The sequence below is a fragment of the Pinus tabuliformis genome, chromosome 5_1 (genome assembly GCF_031772625.1).
Source record: "Pinus tabuliformis cultivar Carrire ecotype Pingquan chromosome 5_1, CPIR1, whole genome shotgun sequence".
Classification (NCBI taxonomy): domain Eukaryota; kingdom Viridiplantae; phylum Streptophyta; class Pinopsida; order Pinales; family Pinaceae; genus Pinus; species Pinus tabuliformis.
Window position 1 is genome coordinate 648,175,924 of NC_142305.1, and position 24,041 is coordinate 648,199,964.

Sequence of the window (24,041 nt, forward strand, 5' to 3'; positions counted from 1 at the left end):
GTTTCCAAACAGTTATATTACTGTTGTAAATGCATGTAAAGGAAAATGTGCTAGCTAGTTATGAAGAAGTTTCATATATGAAATAACTACTATAACCGACAACACAAACTAACAGCAGTTATCCAACTGTTTGAGAACAGTGCTACAAAAGGAGGAAAACAAGCCCAATACGGGTTCGACTGTGAAAAAGAAATTAACAGTAAAAGAATATATTCATTATTCAGTGCACATACAATCCTACAAGCGTCCTCAAATGTTGTATAACTTAATGCTGTGTAATTCTTTTATGGTGTGAACATTGTTAATATACCACTACAGGTTCTGAACCAAAGCGAAAAGATATTTAAATCGAACGAAGAGTAACAACGACCAGTACAAGCCACACAACCAAAACGTTCAGGCATATACAATCATAGCAGGTATGTAAAAAAACTACGAGAGCGATTCAAAATTTATTTCCGCACAAATTCATAGGGTTATAAATATAGTCATCCAAAGTCCATATATATTCACATTCTATGTTCAAAAAAATTACAAGACCAACCCAGTTCGCAGACGTGGCAACTGACACAACTACAAACAGAAGCCAACCACATAGAGTCCAAACTCATTTCTTAAATCTACCACCAAGCCTAATAGCTAAGGAACCAGGAACAGACAGCGGCACAAGGCCAACGAAAAAAACAGACCCTACAAGTCGGAAAACCCAGACAAGCAAACTACAACAACAGAACGATTCTACCCGTATACTGTTCGGGGCAGCCGAAATTCCAGGCATCAAGACCAACGAACGGCTCCATCTGCACAAAGGCAAACAGAACAACAGTTAGGTTCCAACCACAAAAAAAAATAGAGAACTGGAACGAAGAGATTGAACAAAAGGAACGAGTGTCGTTACCTGATAGGCAAGCCATAGCTGTATTTCTCACCCGGACGAACCTTCTGCTCACAAAGGAGCCATGCCATTAGACTCAGGAAGAACAGCGAAGGAAAAGTCTAGCATGAAATAGGAACTTACCAGGCGAAGCTGACGAAGGAACGAATAGAGAATGCCACCATAACCTGTCGAATTTGGGAGCCAACGAACCAGAGCCGAAGCGAATGTCACCATGAACCTTGCAGCTCTCGACTAGCTGTAAACCATTCTGAGTTACAGGCAGAAATTGACCAAAACGCACAGAGGCAGACATTAAGGTAGAATATATACACAGTGACAGAGAATGTAAAATGCAAACAAATTCCATAACGCAAACCTTACCAGGGTTTCGCTGAGCGAACAATAGCATACAGACCGAGTCTTAGAACGACCGAGACCACGAACACAACCAGGAGCACATCACTCCGTCGACCAGGCAGACAAAACTCATAAACTCACAACGGAAAACACAAAAGTCGCAAGGAATCGCCGGGAGCTCGCAGAGCCAAAGACCAGAGGTAACAATGAAAACCAAATGAGTGAATGGTGTAAAACCCCAAGCCAAGGCGCGTTTTGCAAAATCCCGAGGAGGGACAGTTGTCCAATAGACAGACAATAAAGGTACACACCTCGTAACCCAAATAAATATCGCGCAGATTAAAAATCAAACGACACTTATATCCGAAAACAATTTCATTATTATATATATTGTGAGTACATAACACATCAGCGTTTAGACGACGGGACCACGTGGGCTGGCCCCATCAAGTGGTATCAGAGCAACATTTTGAGGAAGTAGAGGAAGATGGAAGTACAAAGACGAGGACGTGGGAGAGGTGCATGCAGAGTAGCAGACAAGGGTTTGAGAGAACAGTTGAGAATCCTTACAGCTCGCTTGGAAGCAGTAGAGGCAGGTAGGCGAAGAGACCCGGAACTTGGGGATGATAGTGAAGATGAGGCAGCAACTGTTACAAATGGGTCAGAGGAAGAAGCCCCAGAGTTAAAACTATGCGATCGGTATTGTTAGCCAGCAGCAAACCCAAACCTGAGATCCCTAACTATGATGGCAGTCTGTCCGCAGATGTCTTGCTGGATTGGGTAAGTGAATTAGACAAGTATTTTGAAAATGAGGAAATCAGTGAGGACAAAAGAGTTAGATTTGCTGCGACTAAATTAAAAGGACACGCTGCCTTATGGTGGGATAGTGTCCAAGCGGACAGGAGACGAATGAACAAGTTGCCATAAGAAAGTGGCCAAGGATGGTGGCAAAAATGAAGGGCAGATTTTTGCCTAAAGACTACCAGGTTGAGCTTTATCGACAAGTGCAAAATTTAAGGCAGAAAGGTATGACTGTAAAGGAGTACACAGAAGAGTTTTACCGTGTAAATTTGCGTGATGGTTATATGGATGATACTCCAGAAAAAACAGCGAGGTACGTAAATGGATTGAGGTTGGAAATATTGGACGAGATCAGTATTCTCTCTCCCCGAAATATTGAAGAGGCCTTTCAGCGTGCTGTAAAGGCTGAAGAGAAAATTAATAGGAAACAGAACAACAGGAGAGGGAGAGGAAATGGCAGAGGACGAGGACAGTCCTACGGCAGAGGGAGAACTGCCACTAACAACGAAGAAGGCAGCAGTTCCAGAGCTTCAGGGACAGCAGAGAAGGGAGATAGCACTAGAGGAGGTCGGCCATATCAGCGGGGAAGAGGAAATGGTCACGGAAGGGGGACTAATGTCCAGTGCTACAGGTGCCATAAGTGGGGGCACAGATCCTTCGAATGCCCGGAAGCTGAGCATGTTGGCCAGAGGGGAGCATTTGTTGCGCAACCTGAGGAAGCTGAAGTACAGCCCCGGGAGATAGAAAACGTGGCAGAAACAGGGGAGGCCCTAATTTTGAACAAAGTGCTGTTGAAGCCAGCCAAAGAGATGGCTGAACAGACCCAGCGAAAGGCGCTGTTTCGAACAGTTTGCAAATCACATGGGAAGTGTTGTAAATTGATTATAGATAGCGCGAGTACAGACAATTTGGTTGCCACCGAAATGGTGGAAAAGCTAGGATTGAAGCGGCTTAAACACCCCACGCCTTACAAGGTGTCGTGGCTACAGAAAGGCCACCAGCTACTAGTTGATGAACAGTGCGAGGTTGAATTTCACATTGGCAAATATCAAGACACGGTGGTCTGCGATATTATGCCAATGGACGTGTGCCATATACTGTTAGGGAGACCGTGGCAGTATGATCGGAAGGTGATGCACGATGGGAAGACAAATTGTTATAAATTTGTGAAAGATGGGATCAAACATACGCTTGTACCCATCAAAGAGGAGGATGCAGCAGAACCGAGTGGAACAAAAACATTGTTAATTGGAGGAAAACAGTTTGTGAAGCAGATTGAGGAAAATGAGGTCAATTATGCGATTGTAAGGAGGACAAAACCGATGTTGCTAAACACAGAAAAATCAGAACTGCCTGTAGAAATTCAGGAGTTGTTAAAAGAATTCCAAGACATTGTAGTTGACGATCTGCCAGATAAGTTGCCTCCCAAGAGGAGTATTAGCCATCATATTGATTTTATACCTGGAGCAAGCTTGCCGAACAAGGCAGCGTATAGGATGAGTCCGAAAGACAATGAAGAAATTCGTAAACAAGTGCAGGAGTTGCTAGATAAGGGACTGATCAGAGAAAGTTTGAGCCCTTGTGCGGTACCAACAGTACTTGCACCTAAGAAGGGTGGAGAATGGCGAATGTGTACAGATTCACAGGCTATTGATAAAATTACTATTCTATATAGATTTCCCTTACCCAGGATGGACGACATGATGGATTGTCTTAGCGGAGCAGCTTATTTTACAAAGATCGATCTGAAGAGTGGTTATCATCAGATCAGAATTAGGGAAGGAGATGAGTGGAAAACAACTTTCAAGACTAATGAAGGACTGTACGAATGACTGGTCATGCCATTTGGATTAAGCAACGCTCCTAGTACCTTTATGAGATTGATGAATGAGATGTTAAAGGAATTTATTGGCAAGTTCGTGATAGTTTATCTTGATGATATCCTAATTTTCAGCAGAACGAAAGGAGAATATCTTCAACATGTTCAAAGGGTGTTAGAGAAGTTACAACAAAACAAAATGCTAATAAACTTAAAGAAATGCACTTTCCTGCAGAAGGAGCTGGTCTATCTAGGGTTTGTAGTTGCAGAAAATGAATTGAAAATGGACCCCGAGAAGATTGCAGCAATTATAAGTTGGCAGTCACCGAAGAGCTTATTTGAGGTACGTAGTTTCCACGGATTGGCAAGTTTTTATCGAAAATTTATTAGAAATTTCAGTGAAATCTGCGCACCAATGTTAGAGACCATCAAAAAGGCCAGTCAGCCTTTTTGTTGGACCAAGATGGCAGAAGACAATTTTCAGCTTTTGAAGCGGAAGATCACGGAGAGGCCAATCTTGAGGCTGCCCGATTTCAATAAACTTTTTCAAGTTCGGTGTGACGCAAGTGGAACAGCTATTGGCGCTGTGCTCAGTCAAGAAGACAGACCAGTGGCATTTTTTAGTGAAAAACTAAATGAGAGCCGGCAGAAATATTCCTCGTATGACAAGGAATTTTATGCAGTGGTCCAAGCTTTAAAACATTGGAGGCACTACCTGCTGGGCAATGAGTTCGTCTTGTTTTCTGATAATTCGACATTACAATATGTAATGCAGCAGCACAAGTTAAACCATAAGCACGCCAAGTGGGTAGAATACTTGCAGAGTTTCACTTTCGTGTTAAAACACATAAGTGGGCAAGCCAACAAAGTGGCGGATGCCTTGAGCAGAAGAGCCTTGCTCTTACAGGAGAGTAGCATACAGGTACTGGGATTCGAACATTTGAAAGATTTGTACCAAACCGACACAGATTTCAAGGAAGCTTTTGAAGCCTGCCAAAATCCCGTATTGAGGAATGCAAGCCCATGGTTGGACTATAATTTACAGGAAGGATTATTGTTCAGAGGTGGGCAGTTATGTATCCCGGACTGTTCAATGAGGGAGAATATTGTACGGGAGAAGCATAGTGGTGGATTAGCGGGACATTTTGGCATCAACAAAACTTTGGAGCAACTCGGACATTTTTATTATTGGCCTAAAATGAGCAGGGATGTACAGAGATATGTAAACAGGTGTAAAGTCTGCCAACTGTCGAAAGGACACAGTCAGAATACTGGACTTTACACACCACTACCTGTTCCAAGCAGGCCATGGGATTCGGTCAACATTGACTTTGTCCTCAGACTGCCTAGAACACAGTGGGGGTATGATTCAGTAATGGTGGTGGTAGATAGATTTTTGAAAATGGCTCATTTTATTCCTTGCCGGAAAACTAGTGATGCCACGTACGTGGCACACCTGTTTTTTACGGAGGTTGTTAGATTACATGGCCTACCCAGAACTATCATTTCCGACAGGGATGTAAAATTCACAAGACACTTTTGGCGCACCCTGTGGAAAAAGTTGGGCACACAACTGAATTTCAGCTCTGCGTATCATCCGAAGACTGATGGACAAACAAAAGTGGTGAACAGGAGCTTGGGGAATTTATTACGGAGTTTAACTGGAGAAAATTCGCGGTTATGGGATCGAGCTCTCGCCCAGGCAGAATTCGCTTATAACGATTCGCCCAATCGTAGCACCGGACACAGCCCATTTCAGATCTTGTATGGCATGCATCCTCGGGGAATACATGAACTGCGAGATTTGGGAAAGTTGGAACGGAGAAGCGCGGATGGGGAAGACTTTGCTGAAGCAATGAGCGAACTTCATGAAAAAGTCAAAGTAAGGTTGCAGGACAGCGTACAGAAATACAAGCAGCAAGCAGATTCAAAGTGACGAGAGGTGCATTTTAATGTTGGGGATGAGGTCCTTGCGCACCTGCGCCGGGAACGGTTTCCTAAGGGCACGTATAATAAACTAAAATATAAGAAAATTGGTCCATGCAAGATCCTACGTAAATTTTCAGCCAACGCTTACGAGATTCAGCTGCCACCTGACATAGGCATATCACCTATTTTCAATGTGGCGGATCTGTTCCCATATAATGCCCAAGCAGAGGATGATAGTGTGGTACAGCCAGAACGGGACACCCAACTTGGAGACAGTTCTTGGAAGAAACAATTGCCTTCGGCCCAGTCCCATGAGATTGAAGGGATCCTCAGCACCCAGGTAGCCAAGAAGACACGTAGGAAAGAATATCTACGTTACCTCGTCAAGTGGAGAGACCGTCCAATGGAGGACAGCTCATGGCTCGACGCGGCGCAGATACAGAAGGCTGGCTATTCGGTGGAGGAACTCATGGAACGGAGCCATGAATTTCTTTTACCCCGGGAGCCTGATGCAGGAGCATCTGGCTAACAGGGCAAAGACGAAAGGAAGGTTGACATGGTTTCTGAAAAGGACAGAGAACACAACTCACTGGATGGACAATATATCTGTCTTTATTTTTATTTTTTGTTTTTATTTTACTTTTCTGTTTAAAATGCCTAAGAATAATGTAATGACTTCTAATTAGGAACAGTAGTAATTAGTTAGAATCGTTTGTTTCCAAACAGTTATATTACTGTTGTAAATGCATGTAAAGGAAAATGTGCTAGCTAGTTATGAAGAAGTTTCATATATGAAATAACTACTATAACTGACAACACAAACTAACAACAGTTATCCAACTGTTTGAGAACAGTGCTACAAAAGGAGGAAAACAAGCCCAATACGGGTTCGACTGTGAAGAAGAAATTAACAGTAAAAGAATATATTCATTATTCAGTGCACATACAATCCTACAAGCGTCCTCAAATGCTGTATAACTTCATGCTGTGTAATTATTTTATGGTGTAAACATTGTTAATATACCACTACAGGTTCTGAACCAGAGCGAAAAGATATTTAAATCAAACGAAGAGTAACAATGACCAGTACAAGCCACACAACCAAAACGTTCAGGCATATACAATCATAGCAGGTATGTAAAAAAAACTACGAGAGCGATTCAAAATTTATTTCCGCACAAATTCATAGGGTTATAAATACAGTCATCCAAAGTCCATATATATATTCACATTCTCTGTTCAAAAAAATTACAAGACCAACCCAGTTCGCAGACGTGGGAACTGACACAACTACAAACAGAAGCTAACCACATAGAGTCCAAACTCATTTCTTAAATCTACCACCAAGCCTAATAGCTAAGGAACCAGGAACAGACAGCGGCACAAGGCCAATGAAAAACAAACAGACCCTACAAGTCGGAAAACCTAGACAAGAAAACTACAACAACAGAACAATTCTACCCGTATACTGTTCGTGGCAGCCGAAAGTCTAGGCATCAAGACCAATGAACGGCTCCATCTGTACAAAGGAAAACAGAACAAGGGTTAGGTTCCAACCACAAAAAGAAAACATAGAACTGGAACGAAGAGATTGAACAAAAGGAACGAGTGTTGTTACCTGACAGGCAAGCCATAGCCGTATTTCTCACTCGGACGAACCTCCTGCTCACAAAGGAGCCAGGCCATTAGACTCAGGAAGAACAGCGAAGGAAAAGTCTAGCATGAAACAGGAACTTACCAGGTGAAGCTGACGGAGGAATGAACAGAGAATGCCACCATAACCTGTCGAATTTGGGATCCAACGAACCAGAGCCGAAGCTAATGTCACCATGAACCTTGCAGCTCTTGACTAGCTGTAAACCCTTGTGAGTTACATGCAGAAATTGACCAAAATGCACAGAGGCAGACATTAAGGTATAATATATACACAGAGTGACAGAGAATGTACAATGCAAACAAATTCCATAACGCAAACCTTACCAGGGTTTCGCTGAGCAAACAATAGCATACAGGCCAAGTCTTAGAACGACCGAGACCACGAACACAAACAGGAGCACATCACTCCATCGACCAGGCAGACAAAACTCATAAACTCACAACGGAAAACACAGAAGTCGCAAGGAATTGCCAGGAGCTCGCAGAGCCAAAGACCGGAGGTAACAATGAAAACCAAATCAGCGCGAATGGTGTAAAACCCCAAGCCAAGGCGGGTTTTGCAAAATCCCGAGGAGGGACAGATGTCCAATAGACAGACAATCAAGGTACACACACCGTAACCCAAATAAATATCGCACAGATTAAAAATCAAACGACACTTATATCCAAAATCAATTTCATTATTATATATATTGTGAGTACATAACACATCAGCGTTTAGACGGCGAGACCACTTGGGCTGGCCCCATCAAAGAGGATGCAAGTCTGCAAAGGAAAAAAGAGAGCAAGAAACCTATAAAGAGAAACTTCAGGGCAGTCAGCCAACACTAGAGAAATTACTGGCAAAAACCCCGAAGATGACGAGGAATCAAGCCCAGCACTTCAAAGGAGCCCACCCCAGCAAAAATAAATGATGAATATAGTCTCTTGGAATTGTAGGGGAATGGGCACCAATGCCAAGGAAGAAGCAATGAACAGTTTAATAAGACTGGAAGCCCCGAACATCCTTCTCATCCAGGAGGCTAAATTGAAGGACTTAGCTTTCCTTCAAGCAACTAAAAAATTTTGGAATAAAGAGGGAGCGCATGCAACCTCTGCCCTTGGAGCTTCAGGAAGACTTGGGTCGCTCTAGAATCCTAATAAGTTCTCGTTAATCTCTGAGTCCCTGAATACTCATTGGATTTTTTTTAAAAGTGCAGCATTTAGAATCTAAGGAAATTATTTGCATGTTCAATGTATATGCTCCTAACAATGCAGGTGAGAAAAAATTATGTTGGGACTCCATAAAAAGCCTGGCAGATCTAGAGAACCTAGAAAATATAATCATAGCCGGAGATCTCAACCTCACCCTCCTCTCGTCAGAAAAAAGAGGAGGCAGCATCGTCAGGGATCCGGCAAGAGAATTAGCGGAAGACCTAATGTGGGAATGGGATCTGATAGACATTAAGCCGATTACTGGTAAGTTCACTTGGTCAAATAAGAGAGTTGGTCCGGGCTACATAGCAGCAATACTTGATAGATTTTGGTTCAAAGTTCCTTCCTACTTCTTGGGTTAGAGGCTAGAATGCGCATTCTTCACACCAGTGTTTCAGATCACAAGCCCATTAGCCTAGCGCTGTTGACCGTCAAGGATCTGGGGCATATACCTTTCAAATTCAGCTCACTTTGGACCAAAGAGGCAGACTTCATGGAAAAGGTCAAAGACTACTGGAAAGATCCAGTCAAGGGCTTCGCTTTTTTTGTTTGGGAGGAAAAACTTAGAAGAGTAAAATCCATGTTGAAAAATTGGGTCAAGACCTTGCCCAACCCTGCTGCTGAAAGAAAAAAAAATCCAAAGCGCTCTAGAGAGTCAGCATCTCCATCTAGAAGCAGCTGAAATTATTAAAGATGAGCTGGAAAGGAGGCCCAGCTTTAGCATAATTTCCACAAGGCCTATCTGGCAGAAGAAGAATACTGGAGGCTCAAGTCCAGGAGTCTTTGGCTCAAATCCGGTGACAAAAACTCCTCCTTTTTCCATAAACAAGCCCAAGCCAGGAAATGTCGTAACTCCATCTCTGAAATCAAAGAAGATAACTGCACCCTGAAGGATTTTGCCAGCATCAAAAAGGCAGCCTTAGAACATTTTGAGAAGCTATATAAGGAAGACATAGAGGCTGGTCAAAACAATAATCTGTTGGATGCTTTCCCCAACGTTATCACTTCCAGAATGAATCAGGCACTTGAAGGCAAAATCAATCAAAATGAAGTCAGGGAAGCCCTCTTCGCAATGGACCTCGATAAAGCCCCAGGACCGGACGGTTTTACACCTAGTTTTCTCCAAACCTGTTGGTATATTTTTGAGAAGGAGTTCTTCAAAATGATTTAGAAGTCCCAAGAATGTCAAAAAATTGGAGGTTGCACAAATTCAGCTTTTCTCGCCCTCATCCCTAAAGAAAAAGGTGCAAACTCTTTCAATAGATTTCACCCAATCTCCTTATGCAATATTGGGTACAAAGTGATAACCAAAGTGATAGCTAACATGTTGAAGAAAATCTCCCCAAAATCATCCTGGAGAACCAACGTGGATTTATTCATGGCAGGCAGCTTGTGGACAACTTCGTTCTGGTCCAAGAGGCAATTCATTCCAGCCTTCGCCGAAAAGAAAAAGGTATGGTTATTAAACTAGATCTAGAAAATGCATTTGATCGTGTTAGACATAGCTTTTTGTTTGATGTGCTGCAAAAACTGGGGTTCGTTCAAAATTTCATCAAGTGGATTAGAGCCTGTCTTTCGGAACCCTGGATTGCTCCCCTAGTGAACAGTAGGGCTGATGAGTTTTTCAAAGCCTCTAGAGGGCTGAGGCAGGGGTGTCCCCTCTCACACATCCTCTTTGTGCTACAGGCTTTTGTCCTTAGCTTTTATTTAGAAAAGAAACAGCAAGATCAAGACATCGCTGGCCTGTGCATTGCAAGAGGGGTAAAAAGAATCAATCACGCCCTCTTCGCTGATGATACCTTGCTGCTGGGGGCTACAACTCCTCTTTTAGCAATTAAATTTAAAGAAGTGTTGGAAGACTACTGTAAGGTTTCGGGCAACGTTTTAAATAATGGCAAATGCCATATCTACTGCTGGAATATACTTGCTTCAACCGCAAACTCCATTGCGAGATGTCTAGGCTTTGCAGCCTCTACATCTTGGTCCTCGTTTAAATATCTTGGACTGCCCATCTTTCACAAGAGGGCCTTGAACAAAGACTGGTATCCCCAGATAGATAAATTCAAAGCAAAAATGCAGGCCTGGGGATCCTCCTGGCTCAACATTGCGGGAAAAGCAGTGCTTAGCAGCCTTCCGTTATTCAAATTGTCTGTTCTCTTGGCACCTGTGGGAATAATTAAAAAGATGGAGGAGCTAATAAGAAAAATTTTCTGGAAAGAAGGTAAGCAAAACGAGAAGAGGATTCCCCTAGTCAACTGGGAAATTGTCACCAAACTGATTCAACAGGGAGGACTGAACTTCAAAGACCTCAGTGTTCAAAACTTAGCCATGGGAGTCAAATTGATTTGGAAAATCATAGCTCCAAATCTAGGTTGGTCCAAATTTCTATGTGGAGGAAATACTTCAGAGGATCGAGACTCAGATGCCTGGATCAGCCCAAAAATCAATTCAAAATCCCTTTCAGCATGATCAGCAGCGAAATTGGCCCACTAATAAGAAACCATTCCTTTTGGATTCTGGGAAATGGGAAACGCATTAACCTGTGGAATGACAGAATATTAAATAGACCCCCGCTGGCAGACTCGGGTTCCATGACAGAGCTGAATCGATGGATGACAGAGGCTAACATCAGCACGCTATGGGACCTCTCGAACTGGAATGGTGACGTTTGGACGGGATGGAAACAGCTCCCAGTTCCACTCGCCTTACAAACAGAACTGGCTATGTTCACAACGATGATGCACAGGCTGGCTCCAATTCACGCACGCAGATAAGATGTGAGAGGATGGGGCTCGAATCTGGCAGGTTACACGGTGGCTTGGGGCTACACTAAGTGTTTGGAGCGGCCTCACGTGCCTCCCAATCTTGCCCCCTGGGTTAGTATATGGAAACTCCCTTCAATACCAAAATTTGATCACTTCTGTTGGCTACTTTGACGTCAGGCTACAGAAAAGGGCCATTTCTAGACCTTCAAGATGCTCGCTATGCAAGGAAAGCTTGGAATCCGCCCTTCACCTCATGATAGAGTGCAAATTCGCAATTTTCATCTGGCAGGAACTTCATGGTTCTTGGAATTATAAGTTCACCTTCCCCCAATCTGTCTCGGACCTGTTTGCGGGATGGATGGCCAGATATCTAGGCCCAAATCCAAAAAATAAAATAGTCATGGCATCTTGGAGTGCTCTACCTAAACTCATCAGTTGGCAAGTCTGGTTGGAAAGGAATAGAAGGATATTCTGAAATAAGGAACATGACTTTAGATTAGTTGCAAATTCAGTGAAATGTCAGCTTCTTGAGTGGAACACTTCCCTCTCTCTTCTTTGATGGGGCAGCCAAAGGAAACCCAGGAATTGTTGGAGCAGGAGGGCTCATCATAAACCCAGAAGAAACATCTACGCACAAATTTGCTTGGGTACTAGGCCATTCCTCAAGCATACAAGCTGAAGCAATGGCCCTTTTTCAAGGAATCAAACTTCTCAAAGAGCTGCGTCTCAAGGAGGCAAATTTCTTTGGGGATTCCCAAGTTATCATCAAAGCAGTGGCGACCAATACTAATCCAGCAAATCTGCAGCTTGCAAGGATAATTACAAGGATCAAAGGCATGGCAAAGTCCCTGAAATTGAAATTCTTTCATGTCTTGAGAGAAAATAACAAAGAAGCATACATTGAGGCAAACAAGGCAGTCCAGTTAGTTGCTGGAACTATTCTTAGAGACAATGAAACCTTTTGGGACCCAATCCCCTAAAGAGTCATGATTTACTGCATATTATTGAATCAATTTGTTTGTATTTCTAAGCTCTGGAAATCAGCAGCAAAAGTCCACTATATAAAATGTAAAAAGAGGAATCTGATAAGCGTAGGCACTATGTTCCTCTTGCTGGAGAGACATACAGAAATCTGCCTCACTACCTGTAACCAAATTTGTGACTCTTTGCCAATCATTTAATGAAATCCCATAACCGTTTCTGTAAAGAAAAGAAGAAGAAGAAGAAGTTGAAATTAGTATTAATATTATTATAATATTTCAATTAAATATATATTTATTATTATTAATATACTATAACATTATTATAATAATCAATATAATGTTACTTTTACTATATTATTATAATATAGTTAATATTATTAATATACTATATTATTTATATACAAGGTTAATATTATTTATATAATCTAACTATATCAATATAAATGATATTGATTGTTATATTAATATATTAGTAATATATATTAATCATTTAAATAATGATGAGAAATAAATGAGTGTTATTAATAATAATTGTATGTTAATATTATATTAGGTTGATTTTGATATATATATATATATAAACAATCAATTATTAGTATTTACTTTTACATTATATATTTAATAATTATTAATGTCTTTCATCTATGTATATCAATCACATTTAGTAATGTTGTACATGTGCTTTATATAAGTTTATTTGAATATATAAACCACATTAATAAATGTGGTTGTACTAATTTTATATGCTTTGAAAGAGAAAACTATAAAATATTCTCTATTTAAATGACACTAAAATTGATAAAATAATTCATATTCACAAAGAAAAATAAAAATAAATCTACCAATCACAAAATCATGTCCTCTCTCTTAATAAAATAATATATTCACAAAGAAAAATAAAAAGATCCACCAATCACAAAATCATGCCCTCTTTCTGGATATATTATTTTCTACCGGATTTTCTTCCCAACAATTTTGAAATAAAACCCATACCTTAATCTTCTAACCTTCCATTTTACGATACACAACGTGCAAAAATAAAACTTAAAGTTATCTTTTGAAAAATTTCAATATATAATTTGAGTCTCAAACATAGCTATACCCATAGTCCACATTGATAATAGGTCTACTACATGTGAGATATCTCATCAACTCAACTCTGGTTCTCTTACTTATTCGAGTAATCAAAAGCAAATCGATGCACTAATGTTTATAATTCATTTAATTAGTTTATCTTTGATTTGTGATAAATATGTATGGTTTAATTAAAAATTTATAGGTAAATCGTTATATTAAATAGTTATTATTGTTTTTTGGTATGTGTAAGTATGGTTGAGATGGTGTAAAGTTCAGTGTACTATTAAATTGTTATCATCAAAATTGCGAAAAAGTTTAAACGTGAAATTAGATAGAAACTAAATTTTACTCAAATTAACTAATATATATTTCATAAATTCTCATATTTCATAAATTCTCATATGTTTTTAAAAAATCTTACACTTATATTATTATAAAATAAAAAAAATAATTAAAGCTTAAAATTATATTTTGTAAGTTTTTGGAATTACAAATATTAGGTGTAATATTATAATTTTTATTTTGGGTATTAGAAAAAATTAGTAGAAATTTTATATTTTAAATTAGTTGTTTTTTGTTTTTTTTGTTTTTTTTTTTTCTCTGAGTAAAGACTAATTCTATTAAAAAAGAAGAGTATAGTACAATCAAGCTTGCATGCAAGCGAAGTAGAAAAGCAAGGGAGCCCAAGGAGGTAGTCTCCATCTTGCTCCTTGGCGAAGAACCAGGAGAGGGCTAAAGAGAACATGGAATAACAAAGAACCGGAACTAAGCAGAGAGAACTACCCTGAGGGAGCTGTTACTATCACACGACTTTTTTTTCCTTTTTTCTTGCTTACTTTGACCCATTCAGTGGAATTTGGCTGAGCCGAAACAAGTTGAAGACTGTTCTGCCCTGGCGGCGGAATATCCTTCTCAGAATTTGAGGACGAAGTGAAATGAGAACGTTTCTGGGATATCTGAGAGACGGAGGGGTTTGTCGGATCGTCCAAGGGAGCATCAAGCGGAATCTCAACATTCTGTCCATCTGTAACAATTTCCTCCTCATCTGAACTGGCGGAATCTGAATCGTCCATAGGGGGAGGAGGCGCACAGGGGTTCCAACTTTTGGACTTGGGCTTGCGCTTTAGAATCTTCTTTTTGTCGAGGTACTGGGGACAGGAACTTTGGAGGTGTCCTGTTTGATGACAATGGCGGCAACGGAAAGCTGTGTTCTCGTAATCCAAGGTTTGAGTCCAATGGAAATCTCCATACTTGAGATTAATCTGATCCGGCAGTCCTCTGCTTATATCTATTTCTGCACAGATTCTACCATAGGTGTAGAGCCCATTTGCCTTTCGAGAAGAATCTACAGCCAGGTAGCGTCCTAAAGTTTCTGCAATTGCTATGAAGACCGAAATATGCCATAGATGCGCCGGAAGGTTCGGGAGCATGACCCAAATGGGAATCTTGGTGATAACAACTGTAGAAGGGTCGAAGTCTGGAAACCAAGGAGTAAGAAAAAGCCCCGCCGAGCCCCAAAACCAAGGGCCTCCCGTTAAGGCCTTCTGATAATCTTCATTTCAGTCAAAAACCACAATGAAGAATCCTTTTGAACATAAGTATATCTCGCTTTTTTTAGTCCAATTGGTATGAATCCATTGGTATAGATCTGATGTGCGAGGCCATAGCCCATTGAATCTACATACAAGTGCGGATTCTGCAAAAAGTTGATAGCGATCATCAATCCCAGGATGGGAGAGATTGATGGAAGGAATGTCCTCTGATTTGTCTACCAGAAAAGGCTTTGGAGCCTCAAATGGATGGCCTGCTGTTGAAGAGGGCTGTGAATGGGCAGCATCTTTGCGGACAGCATCTTTAAAAGAGAAAGAAGGGGCAGAGGAGGTCTGCCTGAAGGAACCCCCTCTCAAACGAAAAGTAGCTACAATAGAGGCGTCCCTCTGAATGCTGTAATAAGAGAGAGGAAGGGTAGTCGTAAGTTGCTTACCCTTGTATATCAGTCTGAGGCAAGATGAGGGGATCCTTAGCCGGCCTTCAAGATTTTGCAAAAGGTCCTGCACAAGATCCGTTGCGCGTGCCCATTGCATTGTTGTCTTGCCCGAGAGGTTGACTTGGATCTGGAAAACATGTGAATCTTCATGCAGATCTGGGTCAGATCTGGCTCCTGCTACCCGGCTCCAACCTTTGCAAATCTCAGATGAGAGAGGACTGGAGCTTTGAAGGGCCTTCTCCTCCTGAATTTGCCGCAGGGGAATGAGAGTAGAAGAGGGGAGGGTCCAAAGATTAATGAGCCTGTCAATGCGTTCCGCCGAGGAGAGTTTCCGGGAGATCCGTCCAGGCAGATCCAGGAAGCTTAATAAATTTTGCAGATCTAGAACAGGGTAATAGCTATTCTGGGGGAACAGATAGAGCGCTGATATGAATGGGCTTCCTTCCAGAGCGGAGAAATTCTTCCTGGGGGCCGCTGCCTGAGGATGGATAAGAGGGTACTCTGCGCGTTCTTCCTCAGCCGCTATACCTTCATTTTGATGGGGTCGGCTCGCGTGTGAAGCGGCTGCACAAGTCCATGATCTGTCGGCTACAGGGCCGAGGGCTAAACAAATGAGGGGGGCTTTCAGAATATGATGGCCAGCAAGCATATTCGAGGTGGAAAAAACCTGAAATCCGTGGATGCAATGCGCATCGCCGAAGGCAGATGTAACAGAGGAGAGGTTAACCAGAAACTCATGGAGGAAGCACTTGTCCCCTGCGTCGACAGAACCGTCTCGAGGCCAGACGGTGGCCGAAAGCGAGGAGGCGGCAATATTTTTAGGGTTCATCTTTCCCGTCTCTAGTGATAATAGTCAAATTAGTTATTAATTTTAAATAAAATTTTAATAATAATTATTTATAATTTATATAAAATTTTATAATTTAAATAATTTTTTTCTTAAATTGTAATTTATATATATATATATTTCATTTTATTATAAATTATATAAATTTAAATTTAAATAAATATTTTAGCCCAAAAACATTTATTAAACATGATCATCGACGATCATCAAACATGATTCCCCAAGTCACTGTCATTCTTAAAGGATCCCCCGATTGACCAACCAGAGTACAATTATGCAGAGATATAAAAAGAAACAGCGTAATCTCTGCCACTCACCAAATTCATTGTGAAATCAATGCCATTAGGTATATGTAGTTACCAAGAGATAGAATTCACCGCCAAGTGCTGGAACCATTAACACTGAGGGTTGATGGGCGTAATATTTGGGAGCGGTGCACATGAGTTTCCATGAACGTTCACGTGAGGTAGGGAATTGAATTTTAATATGAATTAGTAATTTTATTTATTTTATTTCTTTATAAATATAAATTCAGAATTAAAATGTTTTCTTAAATAATTATTTAAATAAATTAAACATAAATATTTTAAAAATCATATAAAATAAATAATTATAATTTTTAATTATTTTATTAATAACATAATATATTATATATTTTATAATTTATTAACATTTTTTTTTTCTTTTAAGGTTTTATTGTCGGCCATTTTTTAATTATATTTTTTATTTATTTATTATCATTTTTTATTCAATGGAATTTTTCACTTTTCTTTGTATCCTGAAAATGACTTATGATTATGGGTTTAAAACGTGGATCATCTAATTATCAGCGGATAAAAAAATTATTTAAAATAAAATATTTTATTTGTTTTAAATAATAAAAAAATTAAGTGATCATGTACATAATTTCACAAAACTGTCGAATTATCAGCGGATAAAAAAATTATTTAAAATAAAATATTTTATTTGTTTTAAATAATAAAAAAATTAAGTGATCATGTACATAATTTCACAAAACTGTCGAATTATCAGCGGATAAAAAAATTATTTAAAATAAAATATTTTATTTGTTTTAAATAATAAAAAAATTAAGTGATCATGTACATAATTTCACAAAATTGTCGAATCGTGAGATAGCATCTAATGAAAGAATCAAATCGTTATTTTTTATTATTTAAAATTTTGATTGCATAATTCTTTTTTATCGGAATTTACGGCTCAAGTTTAACTTTTGTGATTCCAACCTCTCACACGCGAATTTAAAATAAAATTAAAATGTCCAACAAACTCCAAAACTCGTAACAAATTTTATTTTTTTAATTCTGAGGGCAGCGGCTAACCAGCCTGTCATAGGGTATTAAATGCCCAGGGAGATGCAGGCTGGATAATCCGTTAACACGCGAATTTGGAAACTAGACATTAAATAATAAATGGGAATTCGGACATTTAATGCCCTATAACAGGCTGGTTAACCGCTGCTGCAGAGATCATTCAGCTGACAAACCTTCCTTTCACAGCAAACATGTCCAACAAACTCCAAAACTCGTAACAAATTTTATTTTTCTAAGGCTGGATAATCCGTTAACACGCGAATTCGGAAACTAGACATTAAATAATAAATGGAAATTCGGATATTTAATGCCCTATAACAAACTGGTTAACCGCCGCTGCAGAGATCATTCAGCTGACAAACCTTCCTTTCACAGCAAACATGTTGCGATCATAACCGACGGTCCCTTCCTTTCACAGCAAACATGTTGCGATCATAACCGACGGTCAGTTCTGAGTCTATTAATGGTTAATACATTACTTCACAATTTTATATCTCCAAAATCTATCATAGAAAATAAAATTTTAACATCAAATGACGTTCCTTGATGCATGGACATTTTCTACTGTCTCAAAAATCATTATTGTGAATTTGGTTGTGGTTTGTTGAATCACTCTTATTTGTAAACACTGTCTCTCACATTGCAGGTGCCCAGAACACTATATCTTACGTGCAGAATTTCGTATAACTTTAGTTGACAGCAGCTCTCATAATTCGACGTAAAATACAGTATATAAAAGTGAAGATTAAAAAAGTGAAAATTTTCGAAGTGTACACTAGATAGTAACGAGTCTCCTCCAACTACGTTATCAACCTATTTTTATTATTAAAAAAAAATCATATCAATCTACACACAACATGTAGAATACAGAATAGAATAACAGCTAATAATGGTTAGATAGTAATGAGTGATAGTTACTTCACTCTTGGTTTCATAACTGAGTTAAGCTAGGTTTTTTTTCTTAAAAAATATATTAAACCCAATCCATTTATACTGATTCAGTCAAAGATTACTTGATTCAGAAGAATCCTTTTCAAGGTTTCCTTTTGCAGAATCCAATAACAACTAGTGATAATTGTATTCCCTGCTCGTTTGACAACTAAATTATAATAAATTTTTTTTTTTCAGAAAGAAAAAACTTCATGATTTATATTAAGAGAATATAAAAGTCGTGATACATAGGAGGACAAAATGCCTTAGGCGCAGATGTTCAGAAATCAGATACTGTCATAGGATCAAAACCGCATAGATGACTAAAAAATCAAAGCATTAAGCGCATAGCGCCACATGATCTCCAGGGGAGATATCCCCCAAAGCATGATAAAAACAGATCTGGAAACAACAAAATACATATGATGCCAAGACAGAAATTAATCCACAGAAGGCATATAGCCCGAAATTTTGATCAAGATGGAGTCAAGGGGCAGACAGGAGGTCTGGAAGATGTGTTCATTCCTCCACTTCCAAAGGAACCAGCAAGTAATAACAAAAAGAGAAGGCCAGGGAGAGCGTTGGGAGCTCCACCACCTGAAACCATCCTGAACAGAAGGAAAAACCTGGTGAGAAAAACCATAATTTAAGGACAGTTCATACCAAATTGAAGATGTTGCACCACATTGGAAGAACATGTGTAGATTGGATTCAGCATCGATGAGAGACATTTGACATCGACCCGGACCCTGCCAACCTTTCCCACCCAAAAAAACACACCAAAATAAAACGCGCAAAATGAAACGCAACACAGGGGCACAGATTCAGCGATTCAGCCCAGGCTTACTCAATTGGGAATTATCATGAGGATCCGTTTCAAGGTTTCCATCTGCTGACGAGGAAGGCGAGTGTAAATATCGATACTCCTTCCTCCATCGTCCCTACCTGGGAAGAACATCAATCCTCCAATATCATTTATCGCTGCAGTCTGCGCCCTAATTGGCTTACCCCACCCATAGTCCAATTCATAAACAGGAAATTTGGGAGAATTCCCTGCACCAACAAAGTAACGACCTCCCAGGGTTTGTAGTGCTAAGCTCGGCAGAGGGCTCCCACTTCGAATGCGGCTGTCAGCCCAGTCTACCAGAGCACTGAACTGCTCTTCCGTGGTGCAGGAGTTGATGAGCTCCTGGATGAGAGCCGCGGCGAAACGGATATCTTGCCCCAGAAGCTGTTTTGCTTTGGTTCTGGCAAAGCCCATGCATGCACAGTTGCCAAAAAACGTTGCGGGTAAGGGGGGCCTTACTCGGCCTCTGCTATTAGCAATGATTCCAAAATCAACGGCCTCTTCTTCCGGGACTTCTCGAGCTTTCATTACGCATCTCCAAAAATGCGCGCTAACAGCCACAAACGAACTCCGAGCCCCGGCTCGTTCCTTTAGCTTCCCAATCATTTCTTCATCAAAATGAAAACGAGAAATCTCGAAGTCCTCTATTTGGTGGTGCTTGTATTTCTGGACACTGCTGTCACTATTAATGTCGCAATCGCTTTTGCCGCCGTTGATTTCCCAATTCGTGGGCTGTAAATCATCTCGCATGAACTTGAAAATCTGAGCTCCCTTGATGTCGCCCGTGACTACTTCTTGAGCCCTGAAAGAAATGTTGGGCAGTCCGCAATTGGTCTTCTGTTCGCGCTTGAAGATTGTTCTCATGTGCTCAGGTCTGTTGGAAATAGGAGATCCCCTGCTACATTCCGCCCAGCAAGTCATGAAATGCCAAAAGCCAACCCCGTCTGCAACAACGTGGTGAAGAGTGGCTCCGATAGAGATTCCGCCTCCGGGAAAAGCAGTCACCTTCAAAATAGGAATGCACGCAACAAATCAATTGAATTCCATATTTGCAATTAAAAAACGGAAAACCAAGGGATGAAACGGTTGAAGTCTTTTGAAAACCAAGAAGTTAAAGGATTGGCGATTTTATGGCATAATTTAACGACTAATATATTAAAAGAAAATATCTTTAAATGGTTTAAGTTTATTTAGAATAAGTTATACGTTTCATGAGATTAAAACAATTTACATCTCTTCTATATATATGTTAAAAATAAATCTTTATAAATGTATTTGGTATATTCGTATATATGCGCTCATATGTATCAGGTAATTTGTTCTCAATATGTGAGCTGCTATTAAAAAAATTGATAAATAGACTTTTCAATGATATGATTTGGATATTTATAATAATGTAGGAATTTTTTATGCTATCACAATTTTGGATATAAACTTATAAATGATACATCATAAATTTGATTTAACGTGCGTTGGTCGCAAACTTCAAACAAAATTAAATTAATTAATTAATTTAAAAAATAAAATAAAAAACATGTATATTAATTATTATGTATATAGAATAGAAGACTTAAATATCTTTGTTCACATAAATATCTTAATATATAGAGATGTATTAATATTATTTTTAATCATATATAATTTAAAATGTTTATTTTTTTAATAAATTCGTAAAAATTTATTTTAATTTTATATTGTTTTAAAAAATCAAAATTTTCAAAATGTAAACTTTACAAAAATTAATTATTATTTCAAATTATAATAAATTTATCTTAATATAATAATATTATTTATATTATATATAAATTTTACATCTTTATATATAGAATATTTTTATTTTATATTAAAATTTATAATTTCTTATTTATAATTTTATTAAAGCTCATAATACGATATAGCTATGACTTTTTTTTTAATATTATATGTATTTTATATATCTATTAAGTCTTTATATATTTATTAATTAAATTAAAATATAATATTTCATTAGATTAAAATATAAAATTATGAAATATTATGATTATAAATATGAATTATTATTATTAACTTAATATATTTATTAATTAGATTAAAATATGAAATTATGGTTATAAATATGAATTAATGTTATTATTTTTATTTATAAGAGTATATTTTAGTTTATAACTATTATTATATTTTATATATTTCAATTTATATATAAAAATATTATTATTTTGAATAATAACTTAATTAAATTTAAACATATTGAAATAATATAATTATAAATATAAATCATGGATTTTTTTAATATAATATATATATTTTGGAATTATTTTTCTAGATTAATAACATGATAATATTTTGATAAATAGATTACATAAACTTAAAATCCAAACATATACCTATTAGAAATAAAAACAAAATATTTCTAATACTATTAATAAAAAAATTAAAATACAACAAAATAAATTAAAATATTAAAATAATTTATTATGACTATTTTTAATTGAATACTTTATTACAGCATCTTACCCATAAAACACCTCTGAAAATATATATATATATATATTCCCCATAAAAACACCACCTTTGAATTATATTTATATATATATATATATATATATAAATTTTGCATTCCCCAAACATTCAAAGGGAATGAAAATATCCCACTTTTAACCAAAAACAAAAACAAATGTGTGTACCTGTACCGAGAAAAAAACAAAAACAAATGTGTATACCTGTACCGAGAGAAAGGGTCCTTGGTAGTTTTCAAACTTTGAACCATCGCGGATACGAATAAGTTGCTCGAAAAAACTTTTGTGACGAAAATCATCCTTTTCCAGGTCCTCGAAAGGCACATCGATCGATGCTTCCACGAATTCCACGCCGCAATCGTTACAGTCAATTTCAGGTCGACTCGTTTCTCCCGAACACTTGTTGCTCAACCGACCGGCAATTGGATAAAAGTCAACCAGAACTAACGAGAGGCTCCTCTTGAGCATATCCGTGACAGTACTAAACTCCATCCCTGGACTTAATTTATAGAACAGAAGGGAATGAGAGTTAATAACGGGAATCCAAAACAAATCGAGGCTGGAGAGAAACATGGTATGCTTCTCAGTGGGGATGGCCGGCACCACCGTTGACACACCCAACATCTTTATTTTTACTTGCTCTTCAGCCATAGTCGTCGCCTGCTTACAGATCTGTTTGGCGCTGAGAAAATATTCACTCAACAGATATAATTCTGAATACATACGAAGCCATTGTTGGTCTCTATTTATAATTACCAATTGCAATAGCCAACATCCAACATAAATATGTGGGCATTAGAAAGCCACGCACGCTGGCAATAATTCACATGCACATTTGTGGGCATTTCAAGGCCACGTAGAGAGAATTTAGATGGTATGAAGAATTTTCCGTCGAAGTTTCCATCTGACAGTTGCCCTTTTAGGTTGCCAGAGTTTTAGATTTAGGTGCCATACATTTTTCCGCAAACTGATAAACATATGTTTAATGCTATTGATTGAAGGTCTTAACCAATCAAGATCACGCACAGCTTTCAGCAATCATTTTAAGATAACGCATATCTCCATTGAAGGTTATATCCAATCAAAGATCACGCATGCCTTTCAGCAATTATAATGCTGATGGAGACTGAGGCTCAGGAATTGCTTACATAGTTAAAAGTGGTTTGAATTTCGTAAAAAATTTCAAAAAATTTGTAGTAGGGTGGAAATAGATTCAGCACTATAAAAACATCAAAAATCTTTAAAATACTTAAAATGTTAAAATTTGACGATTATAACTTAGATTTACAAAATTCCTTATCAAATTTTATTAAAATCTTACCAAAATTTTTATAATTTTCTGAAAAAAACAATCTATTTAAACTACCACATTATATAACCCACATATCTCACCTTTGACCCCTTAAATTAACAACTTACCGACTTGATTGTATTTTTTAACCGAACAAATAACATTGACTTGAATTCACGTTACAATAACAAGTTCAACGGATTTGATGGTTTTTTTTAACAAAATCAATGACCTTAACTTGAACAATGTCCAACTTATTTCGATAATACCAAATAATATGTTTATGAATTCAGTGACAAAGAATGCAATAACTGTAGCCAAGATCACATTTTAATAGTAAGCGTTTATCTACTTAAAAAGGCTGTAGTTTTTATAAATTTTAACTTATTTTTATAAATATTATTAATTGCTTCTAAAATAGAATTATAACCATTAATTGGTTTTTGTCTTTCTCAGAAAAATAATATAAAATTATGTCTTTTTCCCATAACTAATATAATTTACTTAATTTAATTTTTTATGTTATTAGTTTTCTTTTAACTTATATAATGACTAAATTATAAATGTTATTGTAAACTATTCAAGATATATTGTCATCTGTGATAAAAAGTACTTATCATTTTTCCATTACTTCTATTTATTTTTCTAATTGCCATTTAGAGTATTTTATTTTACTATAAATGGAAATTACAAAAAGACATGGACGCAATGGCTATATTAGGTAAGTTTTAATTGAACTGATTTCAATTTTGAAAACGAAGAGATGAAAGCAAAGTGTTCACAATTTACAATTGAGAAGTAATCTATAATTTCAAACCTACACAAAAAAATAAAATCGAACTCGATTTAAAATTT

General features: G+C 37.9%; 1 protein-coding gene across 1 annotated transcript; it reads right to left on the reverse strand.

Annotated features, from left to right (window-relative positions):
* Window positions 1-18,873: 18,873 nt before the first annotated feature.
* Window positions 18,874-22,634, reverse strand: LOC149166658 (hydroxycinnamoyltransferase-like). Its single transcript, XM_089431384.1, has 2 exons — window positions 22,100-22,634; window positions 18,874-20,405 (listed from the first exon to the last, which is right to left on the reverse strand). The coding sequence occupies exons 1-2, from the start codon at window positions 22,616-22,618 to the stop codon at window positions 19,401-19,403; spliced, it is 1,524 nt and encodes a 507-aa protein (XP_089287510.1). The 5' UTR covers window positions 22,619-22,634; the 3' UTR covers window positions 18,874-19,400.
* Between the last annotated feature and the right edge of the window lie 1,407 nt (window positions 22,635-24,041).